Source organism: Callospermophilus lateralis, unplaced genomic scaffold, assembly GCF_048772815.1.
Source record: "Callospermophilus lateralis isolate mCalLat2 unplaced genomic scaffold, mCalLat2.hap1 Scaffold_43, whole genome shotgun sequence".
Lineage (NCBI taxonomy): Eukaryota > Metazoa > Chordata > Mammalia > Rodentia > Sciuridae > Callospermophilus > Callospermophilus lateralis.
In genome coordinates this window covers 3517520-3531877 of record NW_027514380.1, presented here as the reverse complement: position 1 = coordinate 3531877, position 14358 = coordinate 3517520, and the positions used below count along the sequence as shown (strand labels likewise).

The 14358-nt window shown below is 31.8% G+C and overlaps 1 protein-coding gene across 1 annotated transcript in view; it reads right to left on the bottom strand.

Moving 5' to 3' along the window:
* The window catches only part of LOC143389055 (A-kinase anchor protein 9-like), a 77429-nt gene that overhangs the window by 15741 nt on the left and 47330 nt on the right, over window positions 1-14358 (bottom strand). Inside the window, 4 exon segments of the mRNA XM_077108299.1 lie at window positions 436-613; window positions 2317-2530; window positions 9914-11055; window positions 11058-12273. Coding sequence (XP_076964414.1) covers window positions 436-613; window positions 2317-2530; window positions 9914-11055; window positions 11058-12273 — 2750 coding nt within the window.

Genomic DNA, 14358 nt, shown 5'->3' with positions numbered 1-14358 from the left:
ATAGATCAGGGTTCTATTTGGGATATGATGAATTTGAGCATTAGACAATCAAATGGAGTATATTCAAGTCATAGTGGAATGATCATACTTAGATTATTTAAGTATTCACCACATCAACATATCAAAGCCTAGGCATAGAATAAACAAGTAAATATCTACTACCTGACTTATTTTAATTCAGAAAATAGATTAATAATAACATCTTTATAAAAGTATAAGTAAAATTCCTATAATAAAATGTCTTTGGTTTATACCAACATTTATTTCACACATTTCAAAGATACAGAATTATATCCTGCTCTTATTTCTTAAAAATGTTACATCCTATCTCTTTGTTAAAGTTATATTTTATTCTTAAAATAACCATTCCAGATGATACTATCATTGTTACTAAGCTACAAATACTGCTGAATGAAGTTTTAAGTAAATAGATACCTTGGGTCCACCGTGGCCTCACTAATGGCTTGAAGCTTCTCCTGTAGAGAATAAATTTCTGCCCTATGATTTTCTTCAGTTTCTTTCAATTGTTTGCGCAAAAAGCATATGAAGTTTTCTAATTCTTGAATTTGTTCTTCAAGTTGTTTAATCTTTTTGGTATCTTTCAGAGAAGATAACAGGAAGAGAAGACAATACACATTTCAATACAAACTTCTCAGTGAAATAACAATCATTTTATTTCAATGTATAAAATATTTATTCTTTGAAAAATGTTTTGAGTGAAACTCAGGTTTTAATTTGACCCATTCTGACTGATGAAAACAAGAAAGCAGTGTGATTCAAGATCATTTCTCCTATTTTTATGGTATAGTATCTCTAAATTCAACAATTTTATATCTTTAAAACAATTCAGAAACATGAAACAAAAGAAGGGTTGAAAAGGGACCAGAGGAGAGTAGTTAACACCTTTCACTTTCCTCTTTTATTTTTATTTCTTAAAAATGCTGATAATTAAACACTAAACTAACTTTTTTGCCAATTAAATGAGCCATTAGTTAACATGCAATTTGGGAAATAGTGGACAGACTACCTCAAGAAGATATCAATTTAAAAAAATACAAACTTAAAATATTACTATATTCAAAGAACCCCTGAAGTGAAAAAGCATGGTATTATCTGATATGCTTGAAATTCTATTCTGTTCACCAAAGCAATTCCAATAATAAAACTCATTCCTAAAAGCAAAAGTGAAGGCCTAGAGATACCTTGAACACAAGAAGTCTAGTTAACTGGCCAAATAATCATGAAAGAAAAACATTAATTGTGACTAATTGTTTATGGTTCATTGTATGGTCCCTTAACATTGTTACTTCCCATTATTCCATCTTGGTCTTTTAACTCACTCTCTAGTTTCCCCTGATAACTCATTCTTGTCCTTGACCTCTTGTCCTTGACATTCATGCTGATTATAAATCTTTACTTCATAATTAAATTTTCTCCCAGGTTTCAGACTTCTATTTTCAACTAACTCCTATATGTTTTTTCAAAGTCAATAAGTATTCTATTCTTAACTCAATATATTTAAAACTGAATTATTATTTTTTTTCACAAATTGGTTCCTTTCTATGATTAGAACCATACTCTACTTTCTTAAGCTAGAAACTTGGGTATCATTCTTAATTTCTGCTAACATTAACAACAAACTAGAACCTAACTTTAAGTGTTGAACTTAACTTTCTCTCATACTCAATTCAATCTGGCTGGTCTTCCCATCAATAATTTCATCCCTTCCAACTGATCCTAATGGTATCAACTTAAAATAAAAATCTTATTGTTACTCCCACTATTTAAAATCCTGCTGTAGGTCTTATCACCAATAGCATAAAACATAAACATGTTTCATCAGAGTACATAAAACCTTTCCTAATCAAGCTCCTTCCAATCTCTCCAGTTTTATCTAGCTAACACAACATGAACTCCCAGTTCTCCCAAATGGATGCAATCTTAGATAGAGCTCAATGCTTAAGACTCCATAGCCTTCCCCCAATTTCCAACCCAGTTACTCCTACCCATACCCTCATGCTACTCATCTCCCCAGGAAAGACAAGACTCTTTTTTCTCTCTCCATTCTTTACATTTCAGAAATTTTCAGTGTATTTTATATATGCTTTCCCAATGGATTATAATTTCCTATGGGAAAATGACTCAGTAATTTTAGTTTTCTCTAGCAATTAAATGAATATCCAATGATTATATGAACAAATAAGACTAGGGCTTAGATACACAAGTCACCTTCCCCTGTGAGTTCTAAGGACAGAATTATGAAATGGTGGACTCTAAGTGATGCTTCATGGTAATTATAAGTCAGAAACTATTTACCTATTTCTTGTGTTTTTACATTCTGTAGTTCTAACTGGTATATTTTCTGAAGTTCCTTGATCTTTTCCTCTTGATCAGAAATAAGCTCCTCTTTAATATTGCAAAGAGCTTTATCTTTTTCATTTTCCATATATTCACAAACCTGATCCACGTGAGCTGAATAAACCAGTGAAAGGCATATGCACTGAGCTTCCATCTGTAGCCTTAAATCATTCTGAAAGTGAATATACATTAGAAAAATTTAAAATAATTTACTATAAAATAATTTGCTTTTTGCATATACTAAAACAAGAGGAGAAATAAATTATAGTTTAAAACTTCATAAGAGAACCAATGACATTTTTTTCTTCATTCTTCATTCAGTTATACTGAGCTACTTCTTTTTTCAAGGAGAGTAGTATCATTACCTCAATTTTAGAGCAAATTTTGATATTTGGTATAGCTTATGATTTGTCCATATTGGAGAGTCTTTATTCTGACTGTCCGGGACTGCTTCCTACAGAAACAAGTTGCCTCTGCAGGAAACAGCCTAGAGCCTCAACATTTTAGGATGTTTAAAGGCGAAAACCACATCCAGATTGACTTGGCAACCAGCAAGCAAGCAAGCAAGAAGTAGTACAAAAGCAGAATAAAGCCATTAGCGAAACAATGCAATGTCTTAATCAAATTTTCATCTCATTCATTTCTCCTGGGATTTTTTCATAATCATAATCAAAAGAGAAATGGATCAAAGTGACCCTAGTTGAATATAAATTAAAGAATGGCTACTAACATCTAATCAATTATTCCCCAGAAAGGTACACTGCCCAAGGAAAATGGGAACCAAAGAGAACAATTTTACATTGTGTAAGAATTGCTATTTTGTATTGTAAGTAGGCTATGCTAGGCAATTATTAATGTGGTACAGTGATGGGGCTTTCCTATGGGAGAAGCTCTTCTTACGTAATATGGAGTCTCAGGGTAAAATGAAGTCTGTTTGGTCATTGCTTATATAGCCTGTCCTATAACATTCTCCACTGGTTTTATGGAACTAATCAAATCATTAATTAATCATCATTGGTTTACAGCTACTGTAGTGAGTATGGAGGACCATCAGTTTTACAGAATGTATTTTTTGTTTTATATATCTTATTAAATAAACAGTTAAAGATTCAGGGTCCAATTAAAAACCCTAAGGGACTAACAGCAATGGATCGGCTACAGCTGTGTAAGAGTAGTTAGCCAAGGAGACCAGGAGAACAAATTTTCATACCAATTTCTCTCATGTTGTCTTGGCTTCTCCTTATCTTTCATTTTTATTTTCAAATAATAATTTATTTTCATGGCACTGGGAATTGAACCCAGGGGTTCTCTCTACCTGTGAGCAACATTTCCAGCCCCCCCTTTTTTTTCAATATTTTCATTTTTATGTGGTGCTGAGGATTGAACCCAGTGCTTCACATATGTGAGACAAACGCTCTGCCACTGACCCACAATCCCAACCCCAGCTCTTTTTGAGGCAAGGTCTCAACAAGTTGCCAAGGTTGGTCTTGAACTTAGAACCCTCCTCTGCCTTAGCCTCCCAAATAGCTGGAATTACAGGCATGCATCACCATGCCTGGATTTAAAATACTATTTTAAATATGGAAAAATGCAAGCAATAAACTCAAAACCCAAATTAACAAGTACTATAACATTTTCTCTAATTTTTCATTCCCTGTACTCCCCATACACTTCTATGTTCTCATCACTCCTTTCTCACAGGCAACCATTATCATAGTTTGGTACAAATCCAGTTCAATTCTTACATTATCACTTCTCATTACAATTCATTTTGCATTCTCAATGCACTGTATTTTTTGTATTTTTATGGACTTACACAAATGATATTAATTTTACAAGTTTATTTTCTCATTCAATATAACTCTGGTATTATTCCATGTAGGTAACGGGGGGTTTAATGTCCAGTACCACAAACGAACAAAAAATTAACAGCATGTAGGCAACAGGTTAATTCATTTTAACTGTGGTATTATGACTATACCAAAATTTGTCCATTTCCTTTCAGGAGATAAATTGGTTTATTCCTAATTTTTGGATAAATGTGCTAATTTCTTTCTAATTAGTGGTTCTTAAATGTAACATGCATCAGAATCACTTGGAATGCTTATTAAAACAGGTTACTTTAGGAACCTAACCCCATCCCCACAGTTTCTGTTTCAGGAGAGGTCAAAGAGCTATGAATTCTAACCTGTTACCAAGTAATGCTGTGCTTCTGGTCAGGAACCCCACTTTGAGAACTACTTAGAAATATAACTGCTAGGTCACAGATAGTGCATTTTTAACTGTGCTAGATTTGATCAAATTATTTTTATATAACAGTACTAATTTACAATGCTACCAGAAGGTTGAGTACTTATATACTCACATCCTCACCATTCTTTATATCAGACTAACTTCACCAACCTAATGGGTATAAAATGTTATTTTATTTTTACACTGAATAGTAAGGTTGAAAGAATATTTTCATGTTTATTAGATACTTTGATTTCCTATTCAGGCACATGTCTTTCACATCTTTTGCCAATTATTATTTTGTTTTTGGACCTCTTGTTACATTAATTGTTCTTTCTATATTCTTGATAGCTTTTCTTTGCAACTTACATTCATGGCAAATATCTAGTCCCAGTCCTCAAATCTATTTTACATTATTGTTTTTAAAAGATACAATAAAATTTTAAAATCTTTTCCCATGCTTTGTCTTTATTAAAAGTTTTCCCTATCTTAAGATTCTATTTTCTTCTTATGTGTACATTTTTAACCAACCTGATTTTTTTCCCTAAAGGGACAATGATCTAATTCCCTAACTTCTAACCTCTAGTATCAAAAGTCAATTGTGCTCAAAACAATTTTGTTTTTTTTCCCCTCCCAAACAATTTTCAATACTCTAAGCTTCTTCTGCTAATTTGGTTTATTTTTTTGATTTCCTCTGCCTTTGCTCAAATATTATCTCATCAAAGTAGTCTTCCTTGACCTACCCTATGCAAAAAAAGCCCTACACTTAGGGAGATCTTATTCTTCTTATCATACTGTAATTTTATTCATAGCACTTAAGACCACCAGAAATATTTGTCTGTATTTTCTAATGTTCATTTAAACCCTAAAAAGTAAACTTTATTCTTCATTGATCATTTTTATTCACTGTTAAATTATGAATGACTTGAACAGTGCCTGGAATGTAGTAGAGATTCACTAAGTGATTCATTGATTTGTAGGGCCTTCTTGCTAAATTTTTACAAGATACAGATCTGTTCTGGGCTTTTCATTATATTCTACTGATCTACTTAACCATCCTGGCATTAAACCATATTGTTTATAATGATTTTGTAATAAGTTTTGATAACAAATACATACTTTTAAGATTGTCTTGAGTATTCTTGACTATTTACTCTTCTATATCAATTTTAGAATCAGTATTCTACATTCATTAAGAAACCTTATTGTAATTTTGACTAGAATTATTAATTAGGAGAGAACTGATATTTTTCTTTGTATCTTTCCATTATGGATATGATATGTATTAACACACAGTCAGGTCTTTGTGTCCTTCAATATTTTATAATTTTCTTAACAAAAACTCAAAACATCTTATTATCTTTGTTTTAAAGTTTTGCCTGATCTGTTCATATTTTTTCTCATTTCCTATTCTTGTCATATTGCAAGAACTGGAGAAGCATTCACTAAGAACTACAAAACCATGTTGCAATAGTAATGTTGACAATGGGTATGTATCCTAGTCCTATACTTGATTCTAATGGAAATGCTTCAAATTTCACCATCAGAAATATAATCTGTCAAGATTTTGATGAAAATCAGCATCATGACTAGAAAATTTCCCTGCTATTCCTGATTTCCTAAAGCTTTTTTTTAACTTATAAATGGGTTGTCAATTTTTTTATGTATTTTTTCTGATATGCACTAAAATAATCATGGATTTTGTCTTGCTACATAAAAATGTAGAGATTACAGTCACAGATTTTTTTTTCAAATGTTTAACTATTTGTCCACTCTTGGTATAACTTGCTAATATTTTATTTGGAATTTCTGCAACTACACTTACAAGTTAGATTACTCTACAATTTTATTTTCTTTACAATTCCTATCAGGACTTCATATTAATATTGGCCTTCTAAGGTGAACTGGTTGGTTTTTCTTTCTTCAGTTTTTCTTCTTTCCTTTCTTTTTCCATTCTCTCTTTAATCCTACTTTAGTGGACAATTACACTTTTGTTCTTGGAGAGTTAATAAGAATTACTTGTAAAATGGTCTTAAGTCTAGCATTTTGGTTTGAGATGAGGCAAAAAGGGAAAACTTCTGACCACTACATCAACTTTTTAATGATTACTGACTTATTCATTTCTATTTAATGGTTATTTGAACTTATTCATTTCTATTTGCATTAGTTCTGGTAGTTTATATTCTTCCAGAACACCATCTAGAGTTTGCTTATATTTTCAAATCTATTGGCAGAGATTATTTGTAGCATTTTTTATGACTTTTAAAATTTCTTGTGGTACCTATACTTATGTCCTTATTTCATTCTTGATTTTGCTTATGTGTTTTTCCCCCCTTGGTCATATTTTTGGAGATCTAATACCTGTAAATAATCTTTTCAAATAATAAACCTCCAAAGTTCTTGAAAATTTTTCCCACTTGTTTATTACAAGTTTTCTTATTTTTGCTCGTTATTTCCTTCCTTCTACTTCCTTTGAATGTAGATATTCTTGACACTTTTCTATGCTGTTTAATACTTAACTCATTTCAATATCTCATTTATTAAATTGATAGTATTCTAATTTTATTTATATTGGTCTTACACATTTTTGGCTAATTTTGACATTTATTTTACATTAGGTTTTTTGGTTTATTTGCTTAGATTATTTTTCTCAATTTCTTAATTATACCTGTGAATTATCTACTTCTATTTATGCCATGTATCTTTTTATCTTTGGAATGGTTAGGGCTTATAGAACAATGCTAAATAGCAAGCGACAAAAGCTATTCTGATTTTCATTCTAACATGAAGGCCTATCCTGATTCACAGCTGATTCTTGATAAAGCGGCTTTGTTTATTTCCCCTATTCACCCCTCATTCGTCCATTCGTAAAACATTATTAACTGCTGATCATGTGCAAAACATTATTCTAGGTACTAGGGATATAGTAGCTGTCTATATAGCCTATATAGTAGTGTCTCTTCACTCACAGAACTGATATTATGGTTTCTCTTGAGGTTTCTAAGCTCCAGTAGATGTTTCTAAGCTCAGTATCTCTTCCAATACCAATAATTACCTCCAATTTTAAACACACACACTTGAATTTATGGCTTCTCTCAGCATCAATAACTAGGCAATATCTATAATGTTCCTGCTACTCCTTATTTCTTGCACCCCAATGTTGAAAAGACTCTTTGATAATATGGAATTATACTCCAAAACTATTCATTTCTTTCTTTTCAGTTAAAAAAATATTTTTTTCTTTTTCTTTTTTCTTTTTTGGTACTGGGGATTGAACTCAGGGCACTCGACCACTGAACCACATCTCATCCTTATTTTGTATTTTATTTAGAGAGAGGGTTTCACTGAGTTGCTTACTGCCACACTGTTGCTGAGGATGGCTTTGAACTCACTAGCCTCCTGCCTCAGCCTCCCTCAGCTGGGATTATAGGCATTTGCCACTGCAGCTGGCCAGTTAAAAATTCTTAACAGCCACATTTATTTTGGTTTCAGTGAGATATATCTGCTCTAATTACTAAGTTTAATACTGAGAGTAGAAGTATTTTGTTGCCTCTGCAGTATTTCAGACAAGTAAACAGTATCACTATGTAAGTCACCGCTCAATTTCTTCTGTGAGCTTCCCTCCACCTGCATACATACCTTACTCCCCCCTCTGTATCAATGATGGGGTTTATTTTAGTAATGATAAATGGGAGCAATTTACAGACTTGCTTTTCTTCACTTTGTTTAGTTAATTTCAAGGAGAGAGTATCTAAATACCATTGCAAGTATCTTCAATACAGAAACAAAATTCCTATTAAGAAAATTTCACCAATTTGACAAATGTGCTTCAAATTCAGGTCTTCTTCGAATAATGCTTTTTAATAAAATTTAAATTATGTCTGACATTTTTTAGGAGTAATTACCACCATTTATAGTTTTAAAAACAATTTGCAATATTTAACATAGCAATAGTAGTTAAGCAATTTGAATTTCTTGGGTCTATTCAAGTTATTAAAAACGTAAAGTATGACCACATTTGATAAGATCATCAACATGAACATGTCATTAGAAATAAAAACAGAAAACTTTCTGATGACTTCCTACTGTACTTAGGGATAAAAATCTAAACTTACAAAGTCTATAAGGCTCCCTATGATTGAGTTTCTTCCTTCTTCAAACTCTTCCCAAACTCAACTACATAGGCCTTCAATTCAGTTCCTCAAATTTACTCATGGTACAACTGCTCTAATTTCCATAATGCAGCCTCTTCCCTCTCATTCGAATCTCAGTTCAAGTGTTAATTCCTCCAATCTCCAAACCACCACCCACCTCCACCCATCATTCTCAATTTCTTTTGTGAGCTTCCCTGTTTTATTTTATCACAATACCGTGTTTTATTTCTTAATAGACTGTTAACAATATTTCTGTCTTATTTTCTCATTTATTACCTGTCTACCTCACTGAAATATATACTCCTTAACTTCTTCTCTCTTTCAACACTAAACTCTTATATCTGCAAAAGATATTTATTACCTAAGTTTTAGAAACACATAAGTGTATTTAGCAGGCTACAGTTGTGGCTCAGTGGTAGAGAGCTTGACTAGCATGTGTGAAGCACTGGGTTAAATCCTCAGCACCATATTATAAATAAATAAAATAAAGGTAAAATGTCCATCTACAACTAAAAGATGTTTTTAATTATAAAAAGTTTATTTAGCATTATCATACTGAAGATACACATCAGACTTTTCTGTTATTTCTAATATGAATAGCTGACATAAAAGGAAATAACCTATTATTTTATGTGTTTTATTTCTTTAACTGTACAGAGAATTAATACTATTTTTTCCTCCTCAGGTATAAGACTCAAAAAACTCTAGGGCTTAAGTGTTTTTCTTGCACAAAGGAAAAAGAATTTATAACTATTGAACAACTGCATAAGGTTCTAAAACACTCAAGAGTTTGTTTACAATTGTGGAACCTTGAAAAAGACCAGTATGAAATAAAAACTCTAAAAGTCTTTGAAATTGCAACAAAATACTAAGTTATAAAATCAATAACTTTTGTAAAGTTGAGATTCTAAAGAATATTATTTAAACTATTGTCTTTACAAAGAAAATATTGCTTTAATTTCTGAGCAGAATACATAATAGATTAGCTAAAAGAAAAACAGTTTAAGAAAAAAATAGGAAAATTAAATGATAAATGATAGATCCAAATGAGAATTACATGATTCACTTTCATTTTCTTTTATAAATTTGTTTTAAGAAGCTGAAAACTCTTTTTAGCATGAAATGTACATTTTCACTGTGCTATACCATATGTAAATAAGTAAACATACCTGTTCTGATTTAAGTACATAAAGTTCCTGATGGAGTTTATCATTTTCACTTGATTGATCTGTCCCAGGTGAGGACTCATTTGTTACTGATGGTGAAAATAACTGTTCTTGCTTGCTTTCTCTTCTAATAGCCACATTTTCAAAAGAAATTTTCTCTTCCACTACTGTTTTTGATTCTTCTCCAAAATCTTCACCTACATTAGATAATGATCCTTGAGAATCCTTGTTTATAATAGTTAATATTCCATCTTGTAAAGAACTTAAATGAACATCACACATGTTTATATTTTCTGCTGTATGATGGTTAATTAGGAGTTCTAGCTCTTGACATCTCAATAGAATTTTCTCCTTTTCTTGCTTTAAAGATTTGACTTCTTCACTGAGAAAATTAACCTCATCATGTTTCTGTTTTAATTGTTCAAAGAGATCAGACAGTTTCTCTGACAATTCTAGCTTTTCTCGCTTGGTTACCTCAAGTTTTTCCATAAGTTCTGTTGTATCTTTCTCAACAACTTCACAGATTTCTAATGGCTCCGCGACAAAAGCTTTGTCAGTATCAAGCATGGCACTTTTCACTTTGATTGTAGCTGGATTTATTCTTTGTAAATGAAGCTCTTCATTAAGTGCTTTAAGTTTACTTTTATACTCTAATTCTTGTTTGTTTTTACTGTCTTTTAAATCATCTTTTACCTTGAGAAGGCAAGTATACTCCTCCTGTAACTCTTGATAGTTAACTTCAAAATTTTTTTCAGCAAATGAAAATGTACTTCTTTGCTTTTCAATTTCTTCATTTAGCTGAATACACTGTTGCTTGAGGGCCTCATTCTCTTTTGTAAGCATTTCCATTTCTTTTTGCCAGATGCAATCTTTGGATATGGACTTGCTGGAGTCAATGAAAATCAATTTTTCTTCTTGTTCAGCAGGAACATAAATTTTCAACATGTCCTCAAAAGCTTTTTTCTCATTTTTAAGAATGTTATTTTCTGCTTCAAGTTGTGAAAACTTTTCTTTAAGGTCATCCTCTTTTTCCTTTATTTGTTTCTCCAATAATTCAATTTTAAGTTGTAATTCCTGAACTTCTTGTTCAAGCGTACCTTTTTCTTTTTTTTCTTGTCTTAATATTTCGATTTCCTCTTGGAGTCATGCATCTGAAGGGTCATTTCTTCTGATTTTGAATCCATGATGGACTTCTGTAAATCTTTTAGTTTTGAAATTTCCAAAACCAACTGATTCTGCTTAGTTACCAAATTATCTTTTTCAAATTGCATTGTTTCCATCTTTTGACTCATTAAATTTTGTAAGCCATCTATCTGCTGTTTATAGTGAATGCCTAAGCTATCTTCAAGTTTTTCAATATTTATTCAATGTTCAACTTCTAAATCATCTTTTAGTTTCGAAAGTTCTTCTTCATAACTAAATAGGAGTTGTGTTCTCAGCCTCTCTAATTCAGCTTCTTGTGATTCAGCCATTCTGTCTAATACAGCATTTTTTTCTTTTTCCAACATTTCAAGTTTTATCTTGTAATTTGTAACTTTTGCTTCATGTTTTAACTCTAGTTCTTTCCTAGATTCAGATGCCAGAACAATCTCAGCTTTTAAAGCTTCCACTGTACTAAGGGACTTACGTGCTTCATTCAGTTGACTTTCTTGTTCAGCTATTATCATTCTAGCTCTCTGAATTTGGTCCCTTAAAAAGTTGAATTCTTCAAAAAGGTCATCAAGTTGTCTCTGCAGAGTAGATTTTTCTCCTGAAACTATTCCTAGTTCTTCTTGGAGTTTTTCCTTTTGCGCATTAGTATCTTGTAATTTCATATTCAGTTCATTTATTGCCACGTTCATTAACTTTATTTGATCTTCATTAATTGTAATATTTAAATGTGATTTTAAAACACTCTCAATTTCTTCCTTATGTTGTGCTTTAAGTTCCTCTATCTGTGACATGTGTTGCTTTATTAACTCTTGTTTCATCTGTACTATCTGTTGCACATACATTTTATCCATCTCTGCTCGGAGATGTTCTAATCTTTTCTGAATTTCTTGTTCCACCATTCTCTGTACCACATCAGATTCAAACTGGCTATCTGTGTAATGATGTCTTTTCTGAAGGTCTTCAACTGTACCCATTAATTGTTTTATTTCTTCAGAATATTGTCTTTCTTTTTGCTTAGAATTAGCCAGCTCTAATTTCATACTTGCAATTTGTTCTTGTACTTCTCTCATTAATTTTTTAGTGGCTGTGACTTGATCCTTTAGTTCAAGATTCTTTTTTTCTTCTTCAATTATTCTTATATTTAATGCCTGGATGATTGCCTCCTTTCTTTGTAATTCTTTTTTATTTGACTTTTCTACTTCATCTTGTTCCTTTAGAAAGAAAAGAAAATGAAAATATAAGAATGACATTTTTAGGTTCTGGCAACTTCTTATGGGTGTCTCCTTTTTATAAAATTCTATAAAAAGCAACTGTTGGGCCTGCCCCCCCCCCGTTTTTCCCAGTACAAGGAGACCTAGGACTTATCTACCTGACAATACATATGAGCAAACAATATAACAGTTTTACCCTTCTTGGGAAGAAATTTCTCTTACATTGTGCTGTGATTAAATATTTAAATTTAAAAATGCAATCTAATTTGCCTAGCATGTGTGAGGGCTTGGGTTTGATCTCTCGTGCCACCAAAAAAGCAAAACAAAACAAAAACCAGTCTGACTAAAATATTTATATAAACTATCACATTTTCATTTTTCTTATTAACTGGTCAATATTCTAAATATAAGTATTTCTGATGGCTAGTTATAGTACTACATACTATCTATACACTCTCAGAAGACACAAAAATATAAAAACCGGTCCTCCCCTGGATTCTCAGAAGAAACAAAAAATAAATAAATACCGGTCCTCCCCTGGATTCTAGTGATTTGAAGGTATTTCATGGACAAGTGCTATAAAATGAGAACAACAACAAGAACTAAAGTGGATTCCTTTAAGTCTTCCTTAACTTCAATCCTGGGGTTTTAAGTGAATCAGAAATTTAGGGATATGCAATGCTTAAGTGACTGAACATCAAGTGACACCTAAGACCACTACTGTATATTTACAGCATACCAACTTGGGCTTAGACCCACAGTTCAAACAGAAAGATAAAAGACCATCAGATAATTTTCCCCAGTTCCTATCTGGGGACTCAATTTTGGAACTGGAGATTAGGCTAAGACAAGACATATTAACACATATTCATTAAACAGTTAAGAGCTGTAGTCCCAAAGCCAAGGAAATAAGTGAAATCCATATAACTGATGAAAATATAGGTAAGGAAGTAAAGTTATCTTAAGGAGACACGAGTCCTTGCCAAACAGGACTTCTAGGCGCCTTGAATGAATGTACTAAGAAAATATAGGCATTGATCAATTGAGTATAGTTCTTGGAAGAAGACCAATGCACCGTCAACCTTTGAGAAGTCTGATCCCTCTCGAAAAACCATACTGAATGCAGAAAACAATGTTGGGAGTTACAGCAAGGAGCATTTAAGAAGTTTAGTCTACAGACATGAACATTACTACTCTGAGATGGATGTAACAGATTATCTCAACCTCATGCCACTGAACATCTGATTCCTCCAACACCCTTTCATCTAATACTTAATAAACAACTTTTTAAATTATTACCTGGCTTTTAAAATTCATCTGTCCATAGAAAGAATATAAAATCCAATGAGCTTAAAATCTGAAGTTTGTGATAATTATTTCTCATTGTAAAGTCACAGTCTTATATTTAGACTTAAACATTCACCTCTTGAACTAATTCACCTCTGATATAGCTCAAGAAAAAAAATATGACTTCTGAGCCTAACAATCAAAGGACAAATTTTGCACTACATAAACCAAGGTTATCTTGTGCAGCCTCTTGAGTGAGACTATGAGCTGTTGTCTTAGTGTCACATATTCCTTTTCCAATTACATCATATGTTATTACCAAGTGCTGAGCCTTCTTAATTTCTACACTAGAATGCAACATTAGTAAATTAGTATAATCAATTAATCCTGGTATTTCTATCTGTACAATAAAGATAAATTTTCTCTATCTCCCAGAACGTGTTTGAGGTTAAAATAAAATAATTAAGGTATTTTATTTTTACTGAGCTTTATACAAATATAATCATATACTAGAAAGAAATTTATAAATCATTTGGAACCTATATAAAATGTAAAATCAGGACTGGGGCTGGGTTTCAGAGGTAGAGTGTTTGCCTCACACACATGAGGCACTGGGTTCAATTCTCAGCACCACATAAAAATAAATGACTACATAAAGATATCGTGTCCCTCTACAACTAAAAAAAAATTTAAAAAAGTAAAATCAGTTCATGATGGTCAATTTTAGCTAAACTGTTAAATAATAACTAGTTTTGAAAAATGTTAACATTGATAAAAAATCTGTTATAATTTTATTTC